At 51.3% G+C, this 13,284-nt stretch overlaps 2 protein-coding genes across 2 annotated transcripts; both read right to left on the bottom strand.

Moving 5' to 3' along the window:
* Positions 1–136: 136 nt before the first annotated feature.
* LOC114869944 (mucin-22) lies at positions 137–6,749 on the bottom strand (the record flags this gene model as incomplete). Its single annotated transcript, XM_029174495.3, has 26 exons — positions 137–839; positions 912–1,049; positions 1,146–1,247; positions 1,319–1,602; positions 1,695–2,066; positions 2,144–2,268; positions 2,344–2,450; positions 2,521–2,566; positions 2,648–2,770; positions 2,849–3,010; positions 3,103–3,259; positions 3,329–3,530; positions 3,605–3,798; positions 3,895–4,015; positions 4,092–4,219; positions 4,295–4,329; positions 4,410–4,449; positions 4,529–4,575; positions 4,658–4,725; positions 4,801–4,848; positions 4,932–4,990; positions 5,073–5,151; positions 5,250–5,374; positions 5,462–5,499; positions 5,581–5,605; positions 5,701–6,749. Coding segments are annotated over 26 exons (3,978 nt in total), but the record flags the coding sequence as incomplete, so codon positions are not given.
* gabrr3a (gamma-aminobutyric acid type A receptor subunit rho3a) lies at positions 6,730–12,914 on the bottom strand. The gene is made up of 12 exons (XM_055514643.1): positions 12,772–12,914; positions 12,490–12,602; positions 11,545–11,612; positions 11,235–11,458; positions 11,013–11,095; positions 10,297–10,434; positions 10,074–10,226; positions 9,800–9,993; positions 8,269–9,714; positions 7,733–7,803; positions 7,290–7,364; positions 6,730–6,885 (listed from the first exon to the last, which is right to left on the bottom strand). The coding sequence occupies exons 1-9, from the start codon at positions 12,912–12,914 to the stop codon at positions 9,412–9,414; spliced, it is 1,419 nt and encodes a 472-aa protein (XP_055370618.1). The 3' UTR covers positions 6,730–6,885; positions 7,290–7,364; positions 7,733–7,803; positions 8,269–9,411.
* Positions 12,915–13,284: the final 370 nt, after the last annotated feature.

Genomic DNA, 13,284 nt, shown 5'->3' with positions numbered 1-13,284 from the left:
AAAAAACAAACACCGCTTCCATCTTCTGAAAATGAGTTGTTTCTAAAATGTTGAGAAACACAGATGTCAGATTCTGGTGCACCTTCTGAGATTGACTGTATGAAATGTCAGAATAAGTTAATTAACCATATACAGATTGTTATTATAAAGATGTTTTATTTAATGCAAACAGGACTATCTGTTGACCACAAATCAAAATCATTTAAGTATTAGTACATGTATAACTAGTGAAGATGGTTAAAAAAAGAATTCTTTTTTTAACATCTTTTACCAAAAAGATTCTTTGTGTTTACATTTATAATAATAGTAATTTTCATGTGCCACAGTATCAAAAACACCACGTACTGTAAGGGGGAAACAGTTTGTACTTACATTATTCATTTGAAAATATAAATAAACTGACAAAATAATGGTAAAAATATAGAAACTGTCCTCAAGACAAAGGTTTAAAAATATGTAAACTTTCATTATGAAAACTAACAACTACTTAAGAAGTGGAGGAAAAGGTTCATTTTCTTGTGAAATGTAGTGGAATAGAAGGATTGGGTACAAATGTCATGCAGTAGTAGTAGTAGCAGTGTACTTTTACCTGAGCAAATACATAGGGATCAGTGGAGACAAAGATAAATTATACATATAGTAATATTAAACCTATCATACATAAGTTTAATGTCAGCTGTCCAGTGTTTAGTAATGCAAAAATACTTTTCCAGTAAGACATTTTCAATTCTTGGGTCAAGACGCCCGGTGGTTTCTGTTCTGTCTGTTGATTTCATTTAGGATCACGTCCTCGCTGGCATCTTCATGTGCCGTGATCTCTCTGTCGTCCATTGGACTACCTGCAACACACATGAATGGCGTGTGAATGTCAAATGAGGGTCAATCCTTCTTCTTACTGAACATTCACTCACTAAAGCTGCCGCTCTGCTCCGTTGAATCAGTGACGAGGAAGGAGGTGGAGCTGGATGAGCTGTTGGACTGGGAGGACTGGGAGGCTTTCAGATTGCCCACTGGCTTCATAGTCTTCTGTGTCGCAGTGCGACTCCAATCTAAAGTGACAAATTCCAGCAAAATGAGCGACGTTGGACGCGACAGCAGTAACATTGTGTACCGAGGCGGGCCGAGGAGCCAGAGTCGCGTCTCACCTGAGTTCTCTGCCAGCCTCATGTTGCCACAGCACAGGTACACCCTCCACTGGCGCCGCACGTTTTCCTTCGCCGCGCAATAGAACACGAATATAAAAAAACCTGAAAAACAGAAAAGATGCTCAAAAGCCCCTCCGCTGCCATGATTTCGTGCCCTAAAGGCGTCAACCCACCCTGCAACGAGTTGAAGATGGCGAAGAGGTACATGAAGGCCAGATTGACGGGCCCCCACGCAAAAAAGGCGAAGCCCCAGGTGAGGCCCAGGAGGACGGTGATCCCGGCCACGCTGCGCGCGTCCTGCAGCGTGCTGCGGTGCCGCGCGTTGTGAGGGTTCTGGCGCTTTATGCGGCACAGCTGCATCAGCACCACGACGAACATGCTGAGGTTGAAGAGGAAGATGACGCAGAAGTAGGCCACCACGGCCACGTAGAAGGCCACGTCGCTCCTCAGCCAGCAGCTGCGGGGGTGGGAGTTCGTTCATTCATGCATTCATTCATCCATCCATTCATTGAGTGGAATGATATGCAACCAATGCTGCAGAGGACTCACAAGTCGTCGCTTCGGCCGTCTGCGAACTTCCCATAGGACATCAGACCATAGTTGTCCGGCTTTATTGCGACGACGATGATGACGACCACCATGGGGACGCCCCAGCCCACCAGCGAGAACTTCAGCAGGTAGCGCGACATGTTGTTGTTGAAGACCTTCACCAGGGCGTTGTACATGTGGACGGCCTCCAGCCCCATCCAGGTGAACGACGCCAGCAGGAAGTAGTGCAGGAAGCAGGCGGTGGAGATGCACAGGCCCACGGCGCTGGTGTAGAGCGCCAGCCACGCGTCCACCAGGAACACCAGGTTGAGGAGCAGCAGCGCGAAGCACAGGTGGATCAGGATCTTGGACGGGACGTCCTTGCGCAGCTTCCTGCGCGGGTCAGACGACGCCGGCGTTGGGAATTTATTAAATCTAAATGAATCCGACTGACGGCTCCAGGCACTCACTCGAAGGACAGGTAGGTGAGGAGGGTGACGGACAGGAAGATGGCAGAGATGCCGCAGCCGATGTAGGTGATGTAGGTGAGGATGGTGTTCTGGAGGGGACTGGGGGAAAACTTTTCAAAGGGGTCCTGGGTGAAGAGGGAGGAAAGCGTTACAGCTGATCCTGGATCAGGCAACCAGATGAACTGAACCGATCTTCTTACCAGCAGGACGGCGAAGCTGGTCAAATGGTTGCAGCCGCACACTGTTGTCGTGTTGTCGGTGCCGTTCTGGACAACACAGCCGCTCGGGTTCCATCCACCGGATCCGTCTGCCATCAGGAGACACGCGTGAAACCCGCGTCCCGACTCAACGGCGTTGAGGCTGTGAGCGACACTTACTATTCAACGTGAAGTCCCAGAAAACGCACGAGGCCACAAAATTAGCCTGCGGTGGTGGAAAAAACAGGACGGTGAAGTCAGACGGGCTCTTAGTCGTTTTGCTCATCGGGGACTGAGGGGAACTCACCGGAACGGGCTCCGCGTTCCTCAGGGTAATCACAACGTTGTCATTCAGCCCCGAGATGGACAGATTGGCCACGCTGGCTCCGAGGATGCCGCTGTTGAGAACGCGCCGTCCCAGGGATTTATCCTGCACAGAAAACACCCGTTTGGCCTGCGAAGTTAACCCAGCACCAATGATGAAACACCCCCTGATGTGTCTAAGGACCTGGAACACCGTGCTCTTCTGGTAGAAGCTGAACTGCACCCTGGTGACCTGCTGCTGCTGCTGAGGGCTGAGGTTGTGTGTGAGAGACGAGGGCAGCGTGACGGAGCCCTGAGGGACCGAGGAGGTCCTCGCACTCCTTCCGAGCCTCGGAATCCCTCTGATCTGCAACGCGCACGGCCCACCCACACACAGGTGTGACTAGCATTTCGTAATAAGGGGCCGATAAACCATAGAGTAGAATACCAGTGTCCCACCTGGACGTTACTGGGGTCAGAGATGGAAAAGAACGTTTCCTGGAAGTTGCCGCCATCTGCGCGTTTCACAGACAAGGCCACAGACGGAGACAAGAGGGTCTGAGCCGCGGCGCCGAGGACCAGCTTCAGCCCCACGGTGTCAACGATCCCAATGATCCTGGTGAAATACAATGACACAGTGGGAGATGACGTTTGCATCGGGGCCCCGGGCGAACGGACGCCTCACCTGTTGGATGAGCGGGCGACCTGGGCCGGAGAGGCGTTGAGCAGGTTGCTCACGATGCTGACGGAGGTGTTGCCCAGCGCCAGGCTGACGTTGGGGCCCGACAGGAGGCTCTCCAGCTGGGCAAGCAGCAGGTCGATCTGGCTGGCGTCGAGCTTGGACGCGTCCCGGCTCTGCTCCAGCAGCGCGCCGGCTCGGCTCTCGGCTGCAGGCAGAAGCGGCGGGTCACCAGCGGCTGGAGGCTGCAGGTGGCGCCGGGGAACGCGGGCGCTCACAAACCTGATGCTGTGGCGGTTGTCGCGGAAACGTTGGCAGCAGGGGTGGCGGTGTTGAGCGTCGTCACGGTGACGCCCACGGATGTTGTCGTTGCCGTTGTCGTGTTCACTGGTGACGTGGTGTTCGGTTGTGCGGTTGTGGTACTCGCCTGATCACAGGCCTCGTCCAGCCACACGACCACATTCCCTCCACTCGCACTGTGATTAAATACACAAATGACGTGTGAGGGTTTAATGGTGTGGATTCAACCACAGACGATCACAGCTGAGTTTGTAAATGGTGATGACACAAACCACACGAGGCTGGTAAACTGCTCGACCGCCGCACAGAACGTAGCAGACGGGACCGGCACAGACACCCACGTGACCTGGGAGCTCCACGAGCTGCCGCCGACGCTGGAGTTCCCACACATCGCTGTGAGGGGACGAGGATAGACGTTTAGCAGCGGTGTCGTTTTCTATATAAACTGCGGTAAAAGCCGTCCACACACCCGTTCTGTTGACGGATCCATTAAAGCTGATCTGAGCCCGGGACTGAAACGCTTGCGTCGCGGCTGCGGCCACGGAGCAGACCGGGACCTCGACGGCGAAGCGCAAAATCACGCTGCAGTTCTGACGACTTCAGAGGGAAAGAGACGTCAGAGGCGTCAGACTGCGGCCACGTGTCTGTGAGAAACAACGGGACGAGACTCACTTTGCGACGTCGACTCCGCACGTCACGCTGGCATCCTGCGCAAAAGGGCACTTTTAGTTGTTGAAGTTGGGAGAAGTCACAGAAATATAATAAAATAATAATAATAATAATGTGCCTTATAATTAGCTCCAACGACGAGCAGCGGACATGGATCTCTGCATGAGAAGAGCAGATGACAATATATTTATGTCTGAAAACGCTGATTCACACGTGTGACGAGCGGGAGACACTCACGTTGAAGACGGGCTGCAGTTCTGCGCTTGTTTGAGCGTCTGTGAAATCTGCACGGACCCCAGTGACGGTTATGCAACTCATCCATAGACAGTGGGAGACAAATATGCAGGTTTTCGGACGTGAACTTACCAGCGACGAGACGTAAGAAGCGGTCAGGTCCGGGTCGAGGAGTGAAACTTGGAAAGCGTAGTAAGAGTCTGGAGCAAAGAGACAACATGCGTTTAACGGGAAGCAGCCGCGATGACGTCACGCTGCTTCACACATCACCGTACCGGTGTTACTGCAGTAGGACGAGCAGCTGCACACGCTGGTCGGTGGAACTGAAACAAACACAATACACCTCATTATTACAATCTGGAGTAAATATGAATGAAGGATCACGTGGTCACCGATTGGAGCTCACCTGGAGCACAGCTGCTTGAGTTGGTCTGACCGCCTACATACGCAGCATCAGACGCGCCACTGATGACACACATTGGCACAAAGTGTTTTTCAGAGGACATTTGGGTGAAGAGGAGGCGCGCGCGCCGCACACACGTCTTACCAGGAGCTGTTGGCTGGACCCGCGTAGCTGCAGCTGGTTTCCTCCTGCGGGGCGCCGGGGCACGAGCTCTGCGGCAGATCTGCTCACAGACACGTGGTTAAAATGGTTTCCGGTCTACTGTGGGTGAGATCGGGCCTTGGATGACGGAGTGATGTGAAATCAGCTGAAAACACTCGCCTCTGTGCGCTCGACGTCCCACCGCGCTGACGTTGGAGGACGCTGCGCTGGCGGCGCACAGCGTTCGCAGGATGCAGCACGAGGGGACCGGCTGCTGCAGCCGCAGCGTCACAGAGCAGCTGCTTCTGCGCAGGGGGGCGAACACAGACAGTCTTAACAGAGACACTCTGTACGGTCGCGTGAGTCACCTGGACGTGGCGCAGCCCACTCACGTTGCGGAGACGCCCGCGGCGCATGAAATACCGAGGTTCTGTGGGAAAGAGAAATGAGCCTTTACTGACACGCTTCATCCACTCACACGTGGTAAGAGGTCACGGAAGAGGCCGCTCACCTGAAACAGGCCGGTGCTCGTGTCACTGAAAAAAAGGTAGAGTTCACTTAAATTCAAAGGACATTCACAGAAATTCAAGAAATAGTTGTTACTCTTGTTTTCCTGAAATGATTAAAGTACCTGCTTTGTGTCACACCGCTGCCAACATCACGACCCAGACGCACACTCCTTCTCCTCCGCTTGTTGTTGTTTGAGGCTGATGAGTTTCCTTGAGATTTATTGGTTTGGCCTTTAGGTGTTGTTGTTGTATCTGTTGTTGTGCTACTCTTTTTTGCTGTTGTTGTTGTGCTACTGCCTTTCTGTGGTGTTGTTGCTGGTGTTGTTGTAGTTGTAGCTGTTGTTGTACTACTCTTTTTTGTTGTTGTTGTTGTTGTTAAGCTACTGCCTTCAAGTGTTGTTGTTGTTGTTGCTGGTGTTGTTGTTGTAGTTGTTGTTAAGCTACTGCCTTCAAGTGTTGTTATTGTCGTTGCTGGTGTTGTTGTTGTAGTTGTTGTTAAGCTACTGCCTTCAAGTGTTGTTATTGGTGTTGCTGTTGTTGTAGTTGTTGTTAAGCTACTGCCTTCAAGTGTTGTTGTTGTTGTAGCGGTTGTTAAGCTACTGCCTTCAAGTCTTGTTGTTGCTGGTGTTGTTGTTGTAGCTGTTGTTGTGCTACTGGCTTCAAGTGTTGTAGCTGTTGTGTTGTTGCTTTCGAATGTTGTAGCTGTTGTTATGGTACTGCTTTTTGGCGTTGTTGTTGTAGCTGTTGTTGTGTTGCTGCTTTCTGGCAATGTTGTCGTAGCTTTTGGTGTGTTACTGGTTTCTGGCGTTGTTGTTGTAGTTGTGTTGTTTTTTAATGTGGTTGCAGCTGTTGTTGTGTTGTTGGCGAATGCTGTTGTAGCTATTGTTGTGTTGTTGGTGAACGTTGTTGTAGCTGTGTTACTGATGTCTGGTGTTGTTGTTTTGTTGCCTTCTAACGTAGCTGTAGTTGTGCTGTTCAACGTCACTGCTGTTGAAGCCGTAGTTGTGTTGTCGCTGCCCGTTGTTGACTGAGCGGTTGTGGTTCTGTTGCCTGGTGTCGTAGCTGTAGTTAGTGTGTAGTTTGGCGTGCCGGTTGTCGTTACTGATCCTGGAGACACGCAGCGCTCCAGGCTGCTTTGGAACACGTTAACGAGCTGCAACGGAGAACACAACGTTCACCAGCTAAATCAGGAGCATCTCACTCTCACGCTACTGATTCATGACCCGTTGCTCCACACACCCAGGCCTTAACTTCTGATTCGCCCTGCGCTCCTGCGACGTCCACAGTCACATCGATCACATATTGCACTGCCACAGAAAAGAACAACCACCAATTAAAGGAAGACTAGTCATTTAAAACTCAACATGAAGTTGCCTTGAATCAGGTCTAACAGGCTGAATTCCACGCTACGTGACAGTGAACGCCCCGTGTTACGTTGGCACTGGTGAAGGAAAACTGTGAGAAACTACGCGCTTCGTCAGAGCCTGATGCGATGATTGTTCCAGATGTGCAACATAACCACATGCTGTGCTGCACTTACTGTATGCAGACGAATACAGTGTGTGTTATTTTCAGTTTGGGAGTTACATAAGCAGCTACACGCTGTGAAGGTAATGAAACGCCCCCACTTCTGACAGACACAGGGTCGTACATCCAGCAGCCGGCGTGTCTCCAGGTACAAACCACACCAACCTATTTACTGCTTGTTTACCTGGAGTCTGTGCAGCTGCTGTAGAAGGTGGAGGAGAGGATGTGGGAGCAGAGGTCTGCTCACAGGAAGCTTTCTCTGAAGGCAGAAAACATCATCAGAGTCACAGTATGACACCACTAGTGACCTCTGATCATTATGACAGTATTAATAGGATTTGGTGAGTGATGGTAAATACTACTAGTGAGAATAAATATTTACGCATACTAACTTCCAGAGGTGCATATTTTGACTAATAATAGAGGAGATTGTTAGATGTCAGATTTGTTTGTGAACTCAGACAGTGAACTAGAAGAATGGGCTGAAGTCTATTCTCGGAGCTGCTGCACACGCTGCGACTGAATGCCTGAGACGTCAAGCGTGTCAGACTGGCAGACGCCGCAGTGGTCGGTCCAGAAAAGCAGCTTCTGCTCCTCGACGGCCGACGCCGGGCGGCGAAAGCTCACCTGTCAGGAGGACGAGCAGCAGGAAGAGAAACCAGACGAGGGGCCGGCCGTGTGAGTCTGACCTCTTCACTCTGCGACGCCACAAACCATTAAAACCATTAAAACCATCAAACACCTGCCGCTTCTAATTCCGACCCGATCGTAGAACAATAGATTCAGAGTGAGTCACGTAAGTGACTCACAGCCCTGAACAGAGCGGGTAGAAAATCTGAGTGTTATCTTTTGCTTTTACCCACTCTCTCATTCATTCACATCCTGTTCTGTCCTGAACAAATGAGAGCTGAGGCACTTGAATGGGTTCCACCTCATCACAGAACAAACATTATACCATTTACTGCTCTGTATGTAAAGACACGGTGCTGCTGCACTTATGAAGATTTACATTCATAGTCTTCAAACTTATTACATTAGTTTTATTATTGGATAGAATCTTCCATTATAATGACATACGACAAAAAGGACTATACATTTTCAACCATTTACCTGAGCTCTGGCTGTGATGTACTGTATCACCGTGACCACCACCATAACTTTACCTTACGCAGGAGGCCAACATGTGCCAACGTGAAGATCCACCAGATCCGACGCAGAGAGATGTCATGACTTTCTCCTCATGCTCGTCGAAGGCGACGCCTGAACTTGACACCAAATCAAAGCTCCAGCTTTAGCTGTGCATTCTCTTCTCCCCACAGTAACAGTCCTGGACCGAGTTCTAGTGTCTGGCAGGCGTCTGGCACAACCTCACGGACTGACACGCCTCAGAGTCGGCTTGAATATGTGACGTCATGCACGTCCACTTCACCTGCAGTGAGTCCGACGTGGACCTTCTGAACAGGACTAGGACCAGAATGGAGCCACCGGCCTCCACTGTCCTGGTAGAAAAGTTGTGTAGTCAGCATTAAAGGGAACTGATTTGATTTTTTTGATTTTTTCCTTCTTTGGCAGTAAAGGAGTGCCTCAGGGTGCGTCCGACGCCCGTGAGGGTTGTCGATAGTAGACAGGAAGGTAAACAACGGGGTTTCCTGGGCAACAGTTAAAAAACAGTCCTGCCACTGAATGATTTACTGCTGCGTCAGAAGAAGTGCGTCACAGCATTGAATTGTGTGTCTTCATGCCTGTGTTTGGGAGGAGTCCGTCTGTCACACGCTGTCACCAGGATAGATTATTTTTAGTTGTTTAAGGTGCACAACAAACTGAACTGTCCACTTTATAGCATAGCAGTTCCTGATAGACCTGTTAGTAAAAGCTGCAGACTTCTCTCTGAACACCAGGGGGAGTCGACCCGCACTTGCACTTTAGTAGATTTACTGTTTACCACTGTTTATAATTCCTGCTGCGTCTCTCCTCACACTTGTGACCGTGTTAGTTCAGCGAGAACAGTCTGTGATACAAACAAAGTACGGTGGAATTCTATCCACACATATTTTTGCTTGACAGCTTCTAAATATAACAATAAACATTTATTCTTCATTACGTTAAACAGTAGTTACACAATGTACTGGTGCGCATCTAATCAATAATCAAATAAAATGTACATGTCCTCTATTGGTTGATCAAAAGCTTTTCTCTTATAAAATGTCAAATATACACAAAAACATGCAATTTTTTCCCCACATTGCAACTAAACTCATCTTCAGTGGAAGACCCTGTTTTATGATGGTTTTCTCCCAGTTTGTGAGCTACGCGTACATACTCCAATAAATGATATTGAAGAGCAGGTAAGCCAGCGGGAAGATGACTCTGGAGTAGGAGTCGATCATGTAGCTGTTGCTCATTATAAAGCTGAGGTTCCGCTTCAGAGGGTGTTTGCGGCGCAGCCGCGTGCCCTCTGTGGGCGCGGACGCCGTGGAGTTGCGCGACTGCGTGTTCCTCTCCGTGTTCGGCGTGCTGGCGGCCTCCGTGAAGGACGTCAGGTCGATGTCGTTGTCGTGGAAGCAGCCGTCGAAGGCCATCGCCTGCGTGGCGTCGAAGGAGGCGGGAATCTGCGGAGGAGGGAGAAACGGGGGGTCAGATGGTGCGTGGCCGTGGTCTGTGGGTCGGCGCCACCAGCGCTGAAGGTGAGATGACCTTTGCCCCCTTGAGTTTCTTCATCTCCTCCACTGTGGTGAAATAGTTGACAGCAGCGTACTCGATCACAGACAGGAAGACGAACAGGAAGCTTGCCCACAAGTAGATGTCGACGGCTTTCACGTAAGACACCTGCGGCATAGAGGCTGACACACCAGTGATGATGGTGGACATGGTCAGAACTGTGGTGATGCCTGAAAGCACCGGCACAACACAGCGTGAGTATTAAAGACGGACGGCGTGCATCGAGGCTCATGTGAACGCGTGGCAGTACCCAGAGAGACGCGGGCGGGGACGGCCCGCCTGTCGATCCAGAAGGACACCCAGGACAGCATCACCATCAGCATGGTGGGGAAGTAGGTCTGGAGCATGAAGAAGAAGATATGCCTCCGCAGAATGAAGTTGATGTAGAGCCGGTTGTACCAACCTGGAGCGGAGGAGCAGAATGTGAGAGCACTGCGGAGCTGGGCTCAGCTCCCACGGCCGGCCTCACGCACCGGTGCTGCTGTAGAAGGCGAGTCCGTACGACGGCTGGAAGTCCTCCACGAAAAACTGGGACAGCACGATCTCGTCGGTCCTCAGCGAGTCGTTGCCGTTCTTCCAGTAGAGCATGAGGTCGTTCTCGTTGTAAGCGTCTTAGAGAGAGGACGAGAAGGAGGCGGGTTGAGTGGTGGCGGATCCTTCTCCCAGGGGGAGATCCAGATCCACGCGTCACTCAGTCAACGGCGTGACCCAGAGAGCGAAAAAGACAGAGAGGAGACAAGAGAATCCCCGAATTCTACAATGGGAGTAATCCTGAGCGTCATCAGTTCGGACCAACAAAGTTTGGGGCAGAGCAGAATGAAAAAATAATCCCCAGTAAATCCTGCATCAGAAAGACAGACATGTATAATGGACAGAGATTGACCTGATTGAGGATTAGGACTTATTTACTTTATGCAAAAAGAACATGGTGATAGTCATTGTGTGCTTATGAACTGCGGTAATGGACGGTGGGCTCTAATGCAGCGCGTTTCTGTGTCACCGGCAAAACCGCCGGCAGCATTTACACCGTTTAATAATTCATTAAGCCGAGCGCTATCTTTAGGCCTTGAAATTACAACACAGCCCATCGGAGGTTGTGTAACGTGTTTACCAGACAAAATGGCCACCGAGCGCGCGCGCTAATGAGCCACGGGGCTGCTTTCGCACGCGGCGCCGGCCTCGTACTCACAGCTCTCCAGCTCCAGAGAGCAGTTCTGCGTGTCCAGAGGGAAGCTGCTGAAGTCCATGGAGCAGAGGGCCGTCACAGTGATCCTACGACACATCAGCACAGCATCACACTGTAGCTGCAGCTCATGTGTGTGAGAGAGTGAGTATCTATCGTTTGCTAATATTTATTATAAAAGACGTCATGATGAGTGAGTCCGTGGCGGCTCACATCCGGTTTCTTTACCTCACGCTGTACAGTATGTTTCCATCGGGGTAAACCCTCAGCATGATGTTCTCCATGGTCGTGTCGTGGATGAAGGAGCGTTTGGAGTGAACGAAGAACACGTCCGGAACCCAGATTTTCTTCACCAGGCGAGAGTCGAAGGTGCGGCTCTTGTTGTTGCTGGAGGGGAAGGCCAGGCGATCGTCCTGCCAGTAGTGCCTCAGGTACAGGGTCATGGTGAAGTCCTGGAAGGAAGTAGTGGAGGTCAAGGCCGCGGGGGGGGGGGGGGGGGGGCAGGGTGGGAGGAGGGGGGAGGAGCACAGGCACCCACCATGTTGACTTCAGAGATGCTGTCGATGCTCTCCACCTGCACGTCGATGCCCACGGGAATGGCCGAACCTGCAAAAGGGTCAAACGTCACGGAGGATCAGCGTTGAACAACAGCTGGAACACAAACCCCGCGGGTCATCCGTCCGCACATCTGCCACAGATTACTCATGTGTAAATCCCACCGCTGATCTACAGTGGGGGACTTAAGCCACGTCTTACAGGCGCCGGAGGCACAGGTTGGATGAAAGCGATAACCCTGACTTCGCCGCGCTCCGACGTGACCTAAATGCCGCAACGGCCTCCAGATACATTTAAACTTCTAAGTTGGACACAAGACCTGATGCCCGGTAGCATAGTTACACACCATGCTGAGCTAAAGCAGCAATACCCAGTGTAGAATATGCAGAATGACACTTATGTCATTGTCCGGGAGCATTAATGACGTGTACTATAACCATCGAGCTCTGAGCCATTATCTAATGAAGCACTCTACAATTACAATGGAGTTGTGAAGTGGGGGGGATTAAAGCAGGTGCAGAGGATCCTGGAGATAAAGCCGTGGTCATAATTGACAGTTCGGTCAGTGGAGCCCTTTTAAAGGATAGAAAGCAGATAGGCACAGAACTGAGTAAAAGCACGTTTGTCTCATTGGAGGAGTTTGGAGACGACCGGGGCCTAGACTACTTACTGTCGCATGCATCATCAGAGTTTTTCTTCCGCCCACACAGTTCAGATTATTGCGTCCGTCCGCGGCCATTGTCTCACATGGCAGACAATCTAGGTCACTGAGGGTTTTTAGGAGGCGTAATACCAAAGACAGCACAGTAACCTACATTAACCCCTCACAGGAGCACGTGGGCAAAGCTGCGGGGATGAGAAAGCGGTCGAGGTGAAGACGTGGGGGCAAACGTGCCCCCCCACACACACACACATACAGCCCCCGTACCTCCGAATCCCGGCCGCATCGCGAAGTCGTGGTCCTCAATTCGGAGCAGCTGCTCGGATTTAATAAGCAGAGATTTGGTGCTGTCGAGCTTTTTCATCTTGAGATCCACCCGCCTGAAAAGCAAAAGAAGCAACGGACGCCGAATGCTCAACTCATCCACCTCTCTTGCACCGAAGGTCCAATTGACCCCCTGTGAATGATGCAGCGTTTCTTTCTAACCAGGCAAAAAAATCCTCGCATCTCAAAACATACAAAGTGCAACAGTAACGCCTGAAGCCTCACCCCCCGTGCTTCTGCTTGGTGTTCTCCCCGGCGTACGGCTCCTTGTGCCTCCTCTTGCTCGGGAAGCTGCTGCTGTTGAGCTGCGTGACGGGCCACAGCCCGGCCAAGCACATCAGCCTCAGGGCCAGGAGGGCCGCTCTCATGGCGTCGGCGTCGGGCTACAGCTGCCCCCGGCCCCCGGTGCTCCCCCCCCGCGCGCGCTCCCATCCGTCCTGCCCCCTCATCTCCTGCGGCGCGGCCGACGTCCCGTGGAAATGTCCGGCGCTCAGCTCCAGCGCACAGGCTTCCCCCGGGGCGAGGAGGCTCGTCACTGTGCCCATCCCTCTGCTTACGTCTCCTCACACAACATGTTGCTCCGGCTACGCACTGTTCCCACCCTTTGAGTTAAAACCAAATATCAATTTATTCCTATAATGACAAAGGAATACCATTAATTCGTCTCTAATCTTCTTATCTGTGGTTGGTGAAATCTTTCAGTAACCTACAAACTGGAGGCAGCAGAGGGCGGGAAGG

Source organism: Betta splendens, chromosome 14, assembly GCF_900634795.4.
Source record: "Betta splendens chromosome 14, fBetSpl5.4, whole genome shotgun sequence".
Lineage (NCBI taxonomy): Eukaryota > Metazoa > Chordata > Actinopteri > Anabantiformes > Osphronemidae > Betta > Betta splendens.
The sequence above is the reverse complement of the archived record's forward strand: the minus strand, read 5'-3'. Positions and strand labels throughout refer to the sequence as shown.

Excerpts from the sequence above, each read along its gene's own strand:
- gabrr3a (XM_055514643.1), bottom strand. The coding sequence starts at position 12,914 with ATGAGAGCGGCCCTCCTGGCCCTGAGGCTGATGTGCTTGGCCGGGCTG. Across the intron at positions 11,613-12,489 it reads GATGCGGCCGGGATTCGGAG|GTTCGGCCATTCCCGTGGGC; the intron begins GTACGGGGGCTG and ends ACCCTTTTGCAG. Across the intron at positions 11,459-11,544 it reads GCATCTCTGAAGTCAACATG|GACTTCACCATGACCCTGTA; the intron begins GTGGGTGCCTGT and ends ACTTCCTTCCAG.